At 44.6% G+C, this 12823-nt stretch overlaps 1 protein-coding gene across 5 annotated transcripts in view; it reads left to right on the forward strand.

The window, feature by feature from the left end:
* Positions 1-12823, forward strand: part of Ric8b (RIC8 guanine nucleotide exchange factor B) — a 97821-nt gene that overhangs the window by 33785 nt on the left and 51213 nt on the right. For all 5 annotated transcript variants that reach the window (XR_003377951.1, XR_003377950.1, XM_005358248.3 and 2 more), the window contains exon 4: positions 8816-8910. Coding sequence is in view for 3 of the 5 variants with exons in the window: in XM_005358248.3 (XP_005358305.1) it covers positions 8816-8910 (95 nt within the window). In the remaining 2 variants the exon portion in view is untranslated. The remainder of the gene's footprint in view (positions 1-8815; positions 8911-12823) is intronic.

Genomic DNA, 12823 nt, shown 5'->3' on the forward strand with positions numbered 1-12823 from the left:
TTGTAGTGCTGTGAAGCCTTCAGAGGCCTAGACTCACAACAAGATACTTAGTTTACGTACGGCCTTAGGAAACAGGCTAATTATGCCAAAAAGGGGGAAATAATTTAAGCCACTCTACTTATTTCTAGACTAAGATCTTCCTCTGTGGCCTGAGCCTTCCAGTAACCCCAAGTGAGGTGGATTTGATAGCTTATATTTGAGTTCCTGCAAGAACGGTGTGCTGAACTTGAAATGTAGTCTGAGAAGCCCACAGTTCTAAGTGAGAAGCACACTATTGTTCATCAGGAACTCAGTATCTCACGTTCTCTTCTTCTTGAGCTTTAAAAACCAGTACAGTTCAGCTCCCGCCTTTGAGGCTAGCATTAGCCCTGTCTGTTTGAAGTATTTCTCACCCGTGTTTTTGCCAGCAGCCTACTGGAGAAGGATTATCTCAGCGTAGCTATAGTGGGGGCACACAGGCATCTGAGTTGTACAGCGCAAATATTTGAAGATGAGTGCTAACAGCTGTTTGAGATGACTGCAGTATAGTCAGCCTTGCTGAGACTTGGCAGGAAAAGATGTGGGAAGCCCACATGCTCCATGTATGCTTTCAAACCAAATATTTGGAAGTATTTAAAATGTTATGTCTCTGCTTATATGGTACCTTCTGTGGTTATTTTTCTTACACTGTTTGTGTTGGTATTTTTAAGATTTCCAATTGGTTGTAAAAGTGCCTCTGAGACTGTTGGTGTGCCATTGTTACACTGCACTGTTTGGATCCTGACAAGATGGCTTCTACCTCAGTGGCTGCTCCGCAGTGTGTGGGGGCCCCGTGGTGAGAATCAGTACTCGAGACGAGCGTCTGGTAGTGTTTCAGCTAAGTGACTGTGGCATTGGAGAGCTCTGGAAACGGTGAAGTGGTAAAGCCTCGTTCTGTGTTCCAGGAAACTCATTCTTCGAGACGCAGGCTCTCCCCACAAAGGGTCAGTGGTCCTAGAATAGGTTTATCTGTGTGAGCCGTGGGGCAGTTATGCAGCGTTTATGAAGTATGTGTCATGAATGGGACACTGGGCCAGTGCTGGTCTTCAGAAACATAAACAGTACTGAAAATAGGATCTTTGACAACCTGTTTATAAAGAGTGTCTTCATGTGCTGTTTATAAACATCTGCTCGACATTGTCCCAGCATTGGAGAACACACTGGCAAATACTAAGCAGCTTTGCCTTCGTGAAACTTTAGTTTTGTAGGTGGAAACAGACAAGAAGTCAACAGAGAGTTGGGTGCCAGGATGGAAACACTTCTGAATTAGCCACATGCAGGATGCAGGGACAGAAGTTTCCTAGAATTAAATACCACTTGCAGGATGCAGAGAGCAGAGCACAGGGTGCCTTTTTCTGGGACACTCACAGCTCAGCTGCAGCACAGAGAGGCTGGGTGGGAAGGCCCATTCCTTGGAGTCCATGTCTTGGTTTTGTCAGACCAAGGACATTTACTTCAGTTGAGTGAGCCAATGGAATGGTTAATGCTTTAGGTACTAACCAAAATAAAGCTATATGAAAAAGCAACAGAAGAATCCACTTTAAAATAAATAACATTTTTCTTCTTAGGAAAGTAATGTAGATTCATAGGCTACACAAGAACCCACCACGTAAAGGACCAGAAGATGTGAACTCCCTGTAGAACCCCCCCCCCCCAGAAGGCGAGCTCTGTTCACTCTCCACCACTCTTCCTGCATAATGTGAGCAGAGGGGAACTTCCCCAGAGTGCCGTCACTCTGACCTCATCTCCTCCATGCTGCCCTTGAAGAACAGTGCTTTTCAGGACCGAGGGCAGGCTCAAGTCACCTCCTAGCTTAGCTCTAGATTTGAGCCTCCAATTTGCCAAGATAAATCATTTTTAAGAATAAGGCTCTCAAAATGCATTCCCTCTGGCAGAAAGGTCCCTAGAAGTGGGGTGAGTCTCCCAGGCTCTTCATCTCTACCCTAAAAAGAGAAATTTTAAAAAGAAAGATGGAACCTTTGAAAAATTATAAACCTTTGAAAAAAATAGCTATTGCTATTCTCTTTAAACTTTTAACTAAGATTTTGTTTGGAGACTGGAAGGTTCTGCAGCCAAGACAAATTTGATGGCTGCTCTCTCACCCAGAAATACTAAAGATGATGAATCTTATGGAAGAATACTTGTACATTGAAAAACACTTGTGAGGGTAAATAAAACCACTGAGTATACATATAAAATAGAAGTATTTATATTTATCAGCCTTTTACAGCCTTTCTCATTTAAGCATGTGAAGTCTACATTCCTGAAATTGATGGAAAAAGGATTTCAAAAGTTTGTTTGTTTTTTTTTTAAATACATACTGCCTGAGTGTATCTATCTACACTGTTTTAATCCCTAGGCATCTGACTAAAAATATTTATGCCCATGTTACACTAAAGAAAATAGAGCTATTTTCCTGTGGTTCTAGCTGTTTCCGCAGGTATTTTTATTTCATTTGCGTTTCACCAAAAGCAGAAAGTTAATGACTGGGTTTTTCTTGAGGTTTCACAGATTCGTTTCACTTCTTTCTGCCTCAGCATTAAAGTTCCTGCCTCCTGCAAAGGCATTATAGTGGCTTAATCTGAAGGTCCGCTTCCTAAGGTGTCATCTTCACCTGTGAGTCCACCTTTCTCCTCTCCCCTCCCCCCACTTCCCGTCTCCCTCTCCCTTTCTTAAGAACAGTATATTTGAACAAGGGAGATGATATAAGCGTAGTTCCAGAAAGGGTAGCTTTAAAATAATCTTGTCTTTCCTATTTTATTCCCCCCAACATCTCTGTTGATGGAGCGATCTGTTTTCCAGAGATCCCTGACTTAGTTCCCATCCCCTTCCCCATGTGTCCAAGCATCCTGCAGTAAGAGGAGCACAGGGTTAGCAGGCAGATTGGAGACAGGCGGAAGCCCAGAAGATACAGCCTGTAACAGGCAGCCCAAGGAACATTAGCCAAGAGTTGCCATAGGAGCACAGGAGGTGATGTGCAACGGCCTTCTGTATATGTGTTGCTCTTATTAGTTAATGAATAAAGCTGCTTTTGCCTGTGGCAGGGCAGAATATAGCCAGGCCGGAAGAGATATAGAGAGGGTAGGTGGAGTCAGGGAAACACCATGCAGCTGCTGAAGGAGACAGACACCAGAGAAACTTACCTACCCCTTACCTGGTGGTGATACACAGATTAATAGAAATGGGCTAATTTCAGATAGAAGATTCGGTTAGAAATACCCTTCAGCTATTGTCCAAGCAGTGTTGTAATTAATATATTTTCTGTATGATTATTCGGCTCTGGGCGGACCAGGAACGACTGAGCAGTCTCTACTGCAGGATGGTTCTAGAGACTTTGAAGTAAATTTAGAAAAGGGTAGAATATAAAAAAAAAAGGCTCAGGCTATACAGTGCTTAATTGTTGAATCATTTCAACAGTTGCTTTGATGAATGGTTTTGCAGGTAAAGTGGTGTCTTGCCCAGTTTGTGAGAGCAGAGTGGCAGTAATAGCAGACCCTAAGTAAAGAGTAACAGCTGTGTGAAGAACTTTCAGAGACTCTTTGCCTCTTCAGCCTGCCCGTCTTACCTCTTCCTGGGCCTTGTGTCAGGTCAGAGGAGATGTGAGAACACTGATTTCCTAAAGACCGCATATCTGAGTCATAAAGTAATAAGACCCGTGTGTGCAGTTTATCTAACGCTTCACTAAGAGAAGGTGCTGGTGTCGGTCAGATAGGAATGTTAGCTCTGCTGGATGCATGAGGACACTGAGGACACGTAAGAGATCAGAGAGCTGAGATTATGGGGGAGGGATGTACACAGTGGTCGCCAACAGAGGGAAATAGTGTCCGTGTGGATTTATACACACCACACACATGCAGGTACCCACAGAGGCCAGAGGGCATCTGATCTGGAACTGCAGTTGATGGTGCTCGTGAATGCTGCTCACTAAACACAGTTCTCTCAAGAGCAGTAAAATACTCTGAATCACCGAGCCATCTCTTAACACCTAAACTTATTTTATGTTTTTGAGGCAGGGTCTCACTGTGTAGCCCTAGCTGGCCTGGAACTCACTATGTAACCAGGGTAGCCTCCAACACACAGGTATCCTCCTGCCTCAGCCTCCCAAATGCTAGGATTAAAGCTGTATACTGCAACACCCAACAGTAAATTTTAGTTTTAAAATTTATTGTGTGTGTGTGTGTGTGTGTGTGTGTGAGTGAGAGAGAGAGAGAGAGAGAGAGAGAGAGATGATGTATACATTCTATCGTTCACATGACAGATCAAACGACAACTTTGTAGAATTGGTTCTCCATCCATCTTAGTTCAGGGATGGAGCCTATGTCATCAGGCTTTCATGACAGGCTTTTTTTTTTTTTTTTTTTTTTTTTTTTTTTTTTTTTTTTTTTTTTTTTTTTTTTTTTTTTTTTTGCCTGCTGAACCATCTCTGGCCCCACTCTCTTTGTTGAATAATTGTTGTTAAAGTAGCGTGCCTCTGACACAGTTGTTGAGATGTAGGCCGGGAGAGTGGAATGAAGTGTACAAGTGAACCACATGCACACACGACTGGTTATCATATCTGGAAGGATAAGCAAGAGCGTTTTTGTTTGTTTTTTTTTTTTTTTTTTGATAAATGATACTAGTTCAAGTGGATGGGAAATGGATTTGAATCCTTTATATAATACACAAAAAAAGTGACCTGGGTTAGGAGACCTAAATATACAAATAAAATATTAAAGTTTATAGAAGATTGCCTTCATGATTTTTATCTCAAACATTTCTGAAATAAGCAAAGACTTCTAAAGAAAATAAGGACAAAACCATAAAGGAAAATTAATTGATCTCAATTAAAACAAATTGAAAGATGAGTGCTGTCGAGGATAGGAACCCCAGTACTCAGAAGGCGCACGTGAAGGGTGGGATCTGCACCACGGGTGCCCTGAGCATGCTGCAGATGCCCACCGATGTGTGCACACTGTCAGCCCCGCAGTAAAGTAGGCAGAGCTTTAGTAGGGGCTGCCAAAGAGCTGTGCCAGAGCGAGCAGGGCTGTCATCTTCACACCACGTGTGCAGAAGTGAGGAGCGTGTCAGAAGACCCTGCTGGCGTTGGCTGTGCAGGGGCGGGGCACCCGCTTTGTGGGATGTTTTCCTAACTGTATGCTTGGGAAATACCGTTTGGCAGTGCTCTCTAGAAACGTCAGAATGTAAAGTGTGAGTGTAGATGGTTCTGATGATGCAGCATTCCCGCTAGATGTGAACCCAGGATATTCCAGTGACGTGTAACAAGTGTGTTGATGGCAGCAGTCTCAGAATGTCCCTCACAGGAAGACAAAGTTCCCATTGAGAGAAGGGTGACTAGGTAGATGGTGATATAATGTGTTCGGTGCACTCATGTGATAGCAGTGCTGTTTTGTGTCTGTATGTGTTCGTGTATGTGGGCTTGCATGTGTGCATGTGTGTGTGTCAACTGTCTTGTTCAATCACTGCCTACTTTGTTCTTGCTGAAACCAGAGCTCACTTTATCCACTCAGCCATCTACCCAGTCCCAGCGGGGCTCCTGCACCATCCCGAGCGGTGCTCCTGCACCATCCCCAGCGGTGCTCCTGCATCATCCCGAGCTGTGCTCCTGCACCATCCCCAACAGGGCTCCTGCACCGGGCCCAGCGGTGCTCCTGCACCATCCCGAGCTGTGCTCCTGCACCATCCCCAGCGGTGCTCCTGCACTGGCCCCAGCGGGGCTCCTGCACCGGCCCCAGCGGGGCTCCTGCACCGGCCCCAGCGCACCGGCCCCAGCGTTCTCTTCTGCGGTGAAGGCCCCAGATGGTTTTCACTATCAGAATGGTACTCTTCTATGTACTGTGTCACACATGACGTCAGGCTGCTCAGAGGGTTTCTTGAGCTCACATGCTTTTGCTGTGGCAGATGAGGGTCAGCTCAGCACTTAAACTAACACTGCTGTCAAGCACAGAAAGAACCACTCCAACACATACAGCATAGGTCAGTCTCAACCAGAGAGAAACTGGGAGTCCGTTCTATTCCAGCCATACCAAGTTTAGTGGCAACCAAACTCATGAATGTGATGTTGGAAGTTGGAGCTCTGGAGGATGCCTATCTGCATGATAGGAGAGTTAAGGGTTCTTAATACCGACATTAGTCAGTCTCGTGGTACTTATAATCGCTATTCATTTTGTGAAAAGTTGTTCACTTAGAATTCGGGCAGTTTTCTCTCTACATGTTTTACTTGACACTTGAATTAGAATTTATTGTTCACCTGTTTAAACACATACCTTCTGTCTTCATGAAGATAATAGTGGAGGAAGTACAAGTTCAGTTAAATACGTGAAATTACAAATTATTCCACAAAAGGAACTTTAACAAAACACAATGATACAGATCAGGTGGCCACAAAAGGAGTTTCTTTAAGGTCGAAAAGGAATTAACAGCAGGAAGTAGGGGCAGGGCAGCCCATGTTCAGAAGTTGCTCTTCAAAGGGCCTTACGGAGATGTAAGTAGACACAGGGCAAAGGGGACACTGCAGACAGAAAGTACAATTGGGAAGAAGAGGTAAAGAAGGCAGTGGGGTGGGAAGTGGTGTTTACAGTTGTAGGCTAGAGAAAGGCCAACATGGATAGTTGTGTAGAGGCTTGTCATGCTAAACTGCACACCTGTGGTCTCTGGCAGTGAGCTCGAGCCGTACAGGGTGTGAGTTCAAGGACAGCCTGGCTTACTAGTGAGACCCTGTTACATAATTCAATCAATCAAGATCTGGAGATATGGCTCCCAAAAAGCCCAGGGTGCTGCCGCAGTTTTCACAGCCAGGACAGGGTGTCTTGTTTGTTTGTTTGTTTTCCAGGACAGGGTTTCTCTGTGTAACAGCCCTGGCTGTCCTGGAACTTGAAGACCAGACTGGCTTTGAACTCACAGAGATCCACCTGCCTCTGCTTCCTGAGTACTGGGATTAATGGTGTGCACTTCGTCCACCTGGTATAAATATATATGTACACATACTTATGTTATTATAGGAGGTAATTTTATCAGTGGCTAAGCAATAGTTTAGTTTGACATAGGTTTCATGTGGGCAGGTAAGAGTATACTAAGAGAATTTTCACTCAAGAACTGGGGATGGGCGGTGAGGCGACAGCTTTCTCCTGGCCCTCAGATGTTAGCACCCTTGGTTCCCATTGGCCCTTGCTGGCTCCCTGCGCCCCCCCAGCTCTGACAGTCACACTCCCCTTCTTCCTACCCTCCCACCTCCCCTCCCTTTCGTGTTCTGCCCAGAGTTTAGAGCACTATCATGCGCACCATTTTCTTTGATCCTGGCAGAAACTCATGTCTGTGCAACTGTGTGGGAAGGGACTGAAGCCCAGAGACGTGTGACTGACGTGAGGTCCAGCCCAGACCCCGCTTGACAGCCAGGGTGACACTGTCCCGTTCTGACTGAAGCTCTCATCTGTCTCAAATCTGTATGCACTGTGCTGTTTAAAGTGTTTCCCAGCCATATTAGGAGTGATGAAAGTGCCCTATTGTGTGTTGGGGTCTGTGAGAGGAGTCTTAGAAACATGCACCCATATTTCGCTTTAGGGAGCTTAGTTGTTATTACTTTTGAAATAACTGAGAGCCGTACTGTAGCATATGCAGGCTGTCATATTTCTCTTTTCTGCTGTGTCTTGTTATGTATAAAGAGCTAGAGGACCTTGATGCAGGTGGTTAGTGAGGTGGTTTGCCTGCTGTGCAGACTTGAGGACCAGATTTCTGCTTTCGGCACCATCCGAAGAGCCAGGTAGGTGTGACAGCCGCCTGGAGTCTCATGCCCCAGGTGAAGACAGGGTTCCTGCATCAAGCTGCCTCACTAGACTAGCCAAATAAGTGAGTTCGAGATTGAATGAGATGCTGCGTCAGGAAATAAAATAGAGAGTAATAAAGGAAGACATCCAGGACCAAACGCTGGCCTCTGCACACAGATGTGCACACACATAGACACACAGCACATATGCATGTACATTACACATGTGTACACACACCGAAAAAGGAAAAGAAACTGTAATGGCCTAAGACTTCATTATAGATGCAGAGGCAAAACAATTACTCAGTGCTTGCTTTATTTTTCATTGTGGGTCTCTTCTCTAGCTCTGTGTCTTTAATTCACTGCCAGTAGATAGGTATTGGGAAGGTAAGGGGATACAGTTCTGATTATTTGTGGTACAATAGATAAGTATTGGGAAAGTAAGGGGATACAGTTCTGATTATTTGTGGTACTTTGTTAGACCTTAGAGACTAAGAAGATGGGGAAAAATGAAATTATTGGCCATCCATGGTGGTATATACATATTGCTAGCTCAGTATTCAGAAGTTCACAGGTTAAAGACTAGTCTGGATTACATAGTAAGACCCTCTCAAATAAATAAATAAATAAATAAAATAAAGAGTTGTGCTCATTACTTTTGAAAGCTAAGAGATGAAACTGTCATTAAGAATAGAGAACCAGTTATAAAGAACTGTCTGAATACCATTTACACTTGTCTGAAGCTTTATAGTGAGTAAACTGGCGCACTGAACAGAAGAATCTAGACTCTCTAGAGATGAGAAATCCTTAAGTGGAGCTGTTTTCACAAAGGTGAAACAGGGTGTCTCCATCAGCACCCTCTGGCACCAGCCGTTCTGCAGGTGGTTGTGGCTGCTATCTCATGGCAACAGTTTGCTTACCGCTTTCAAGGTTTGGAGTACCTTGGCCTCCCCCTTTATAGCAAAGGAATGCTTGGGGAACAGCGATGTGCTATTCCACCAGCCTCCCAACTCTTCCTCTCCTCTTTGTCCCCCACAGAGCGACTCTCACCAGTTCCGAGTCATGGCAGCTGTCCTTCGCCATTGTTTACTAATCGTAGGTCCAACTGAAGACAAAACGGAAGAGCTGCACAGGTGGGTACCATTCGTTCTTGCCATCTCTGTGTCTAGTTAGAAGCTATTATGAGCACAAGAAAGTGAAAATACTGTGTTGAATCAGGTAGGCCAGAGCTACGCCTTAGTGTGAAATTTGTGTCCTGTTCTCTTTGCCTTTGTTCTGTTGGACGCCTGCGTAAGACTTTGGTGTTTGTTGTATTCAACCATAAACCCCAGAACAATAGCATCACAATCATCGAACAGCTTCTGTCTTTCCTTGTGCTAAGTGCTTTATGGAGGTTTGCTCCCAGGCTGGGAGTTACTCGTGGTAGAGTACTTGTCCACCATGTATGAGGCCCTCGGGAAAAAGAAAAGCTAACTTAGTTTTTTCCCTTTACTTTTGTTATTTTAAATTAAGGATTTTTTTAGTGCAATCTTTTCTCATTTTCCATAGCTATCCCCATTCCCGCTCCCCTCCTCCTGCTTCCTCCACCTTCCATCCACCCCACCTCCCCATCCACTCCTCAGACTTCCCATGTGGAGTCAACGAAGTCTGACACTTCACGGCAAGACCAAGGCCCTTTCCCCTGTATCTGGGCTGAACAAGGCCTCTCTCCAAAAAGAATGCGCTCCTAGATGCCAGTTCAAGCACTAGGGAAAATCCTGGTCCCACTGCCAGTGGCCCCACAGACTGTCCAAGCCTCACAACTGTCCCCCGCATTCAGTGGGCCGACTTTGGTCCTGTGCAGGTTCCCCTGCTATCAGCCCAGAGTCAGTGAGCTCTCAGTAGCTCAGGGCAGCTGTTTCTGTGGGTATCACCATCATGGTCTTGACCCCTTTGCTCATATTATTGCTCCTCCCTCTCTTGGGCTGGTCTCTGTTAGCTCAGCCCAGTGCCTCGCTGTAGATCTCTGTATCTACTTCCATCAGTTGCTCGTTGAAGATTTTATGATGACAATTAAGGTAGTCATCAGTCTGATTACAGGGGAAGGCCAATTTAGCCATCCTCTGCACTGCTGCTTAGAGTCTTTAGCATCCTTGTGGATTCCAGGGATTTTCCCTAGAGCCATGTTTCTCAATAGCCCTTTAATGGCTCCCTCAATCAAGATGTCTCTTTCCTTTCTCTCCCTCGCTGTCCTTCCCTCCTGTTCTCCTCCTTCCTTCCCTTCTCCCCTTCCCCCCTTCCTTCTCTCCCTCTCATAATTTTCTCAGGAGGTCTTGTCTGTTTCCCCTTCCCAGGGGATCCACCTATGTCTCTCCTAGGGTTAAACTCATTACCTAGTTTCTCTGGGATCATGGACTATATAGGCTGGTTATCCTTTGCTGATACCCATGACTGAGTACAATACCATGTTTGTCTCTGAGTCTGGTTACCTCACTCAGGATGATTTTTTTCTAGTTCCATCCATTTGCCTGCAAATTTCAAGATGTCATTGACTTTTACCGCTCAGTAGTCCTCCATTGTGTAAATGTACAACATTTTCTTTATCCATTCTTCAAATGAGGGACATCTAGGTTGTTTCCAGGTTCTGGCTATTACAAATAATTCTGCTATGAACATAGTTGAACAAATGCTTTTGTAGTATGATTGGCATCTCTTGGATATATTCCCAAGAGTGGTATTGCTGGTTCCTGAGGTAGGTTGACTCCCAGTTTTCTTATTTTAGTTATCATACCAACCTTTTGAAGTAGCTTTTTTTTTTTTTATTTTCAAAGGATAAGAAAACTGAGGTCTCCATTTCTTTACTATACTTAACTAATATTTTCACTATGTCATTTTAAGGGTATTTAACAAAGAATATTTTTTACAGTAATAATTTAAATAAAAAACTACAAAGTAAGAATATACTCATAATGTCTTCTATTAGGATATATTTGATAAGGTTGGGCAAGGTTGGCTCAGTAGAAATGCTTTCCGTGTGAGCATGCGGATCCCAGTTTGAACCCCCAGTGCTCCTGGGTTAGCTAGCCTGGTGGGTGCACCAGGAAAACAGAGGTCCAGTATCAGAAAACGGTGGAAGGCAGGTTGACCTGGGTTGTTTTCTGACCTCCCGTGTGGGCAGCCACATTCACACACACACAACAGTATGCACATGTACCACACATACCCAGTGAAGTTTTATATACATGTGTATGTGAGTATGTGTGTTGCACTTCTATAAAAACAGCAGTCCAGAGATGAGGACTGTGTGCTGTAAGACCCTCACTCCAAAAACCAAAAAATGTGCAAATATTTCCTTACCATGCATCAAACATTCCTTTAATTTTCCAGAGACAGTTCCCACATATCTGCACATCCTAAATGACCATATTAAGTGTTTTTACCCTTTCTGATTTTTTTTTCCATAATCAAGCAACACTAACAGTTCCACATCAAAATTCAAAGTTTTGTTTCTTTTTGAAATGAGTTACCCCAGGCTGAGGAGCACGTGGGCTGTGAGAGAAGGAAGTCTTGTGGCCATGCTGTGCTGGTGCAGACGGCTCGGCCAGGGGTCTCTGAGGAAAGGGTTTCCGATCTTAGCGCAGTGCTGGTCTTTGGGAAGAGAAACACTGCAGAGGTTATTCAGATTTTGAAATGAAATCAGACTCGGCCTTTTACAGTCTTTTCCTCTCTCTGCAGTTGCTTTGATAAAATGCATCAGCTGCACTGTGCACAGAGAGATGCACCCCAGAGCCACAGTCAGGATCCCCAGGCTTTCTCAGAAGCCTTCCTGGGAGATTGTGGCTGCTGCTGACTTTGCAGTACCCTAGTATGGCCTTGCATGCCCTTTTAATCAGAAGAAAGAGATTAGTATCAGTTTGGACAGTGGTGGTTCCAGGCTAATCCACTTACGTGCCAAGAGCTGCCCCAGGGTCAGGAACTCTACCTTGAGGTGTTGACTGCACCTCTGCAGTGTCCTGGACCCAGCTCTGTGTAAGCCTGCACAGGTGCCAGGCGCAGGCCAGGTATTTAAGATGAAACTTAAAAGGCATCTTTTAAATAGTATTTTTATTAATTTGTTGAGAACTTCATACAATATAATTCGATCATATTCACTTCCATCCCTGTTCTATTTCATTCTTGAAGTTATTTCCAAGGGTTTTTTTTACTCCTTTTTTCAGTGCTTTTGTTTTCGTTTGTTGTTGTTGTTTTAGGGAACTCTGTAGAGATGGGTGGCCCTGGATAGGGTAATATGTGGGTGTCTGTGAGGCTTCCTGGCCCAAGCTCGGTGAGTCCTAACAGCAGCTACATCCACTGTCTCTTCTGTTACTCTACCAAGCGTGTTGATTTGTGGTGGAAGACTCGGTCCTAAAGTTTATAGATTGCTCCCTGAGCTTTTAATATTTCACTCAGAAACTCATTTTTGTGTTATCCTTTGATTATAGAAAGATATTTGTTTTCTGATACTCTAAATTTTTTTCCTGAAGCCACAAATTCCATTCATATTAGATGATAAAGATGATAAAAAACAAAGAGGCTGGCAAATTTCTGTTCAATTTCTAAGTCGGCATCATTGTTTCCATCAGAGAGGGGAAGCCCGTGTGGCCCGGTACACAAGTTAGCGCCCATGGCCGCACAGCCTGAGCTCTGTTTGCACGCTCAGGTCTAGTAGTGGTCCTCTCTCCTGTTGTTTCTCCTAGCAGCTGGAGTAGTGGTCGTTAGTGTCAGCCACCTTTGTGCTGAACAATGCCCTGCTTCTATTTTGTCTCTACCATTTGAAAGTATTTTAGCGCTCCTTATCACAATTAATAAGCTTACCCATTAATACTTAGACCCTCCCAAACTTGGACATTTCTGATTTATTGTGGATAGGAAATAGACAAGGATGGCCTCCAAGCTGCTAGGGAGGGCGAGACCCAGACATGGGGTAGATTGTTTGAGGCGCTCAGTTCTTCCACGTGCTGAGCTCAGCGTGTGCTTATCCATGTCTTCTCCATGCTGAGGGCCCCAGCGTGTGCTTATCCATGTCTT

Source organism: Microtus ochrogaster, chromosome 24, assembly GCF_000317375.1.
Source record: "Microtus ochrogaster isolate Prairie Vole_2 chromosome 24, MicOch1.0, whole genome shotgun sequence".
Lineage (NCBI taxonomy): Eukaryota > Metazoa > Chordata > Mammalia > Rodentia > Cricetidae > Microtus > Microtus ochrogaster.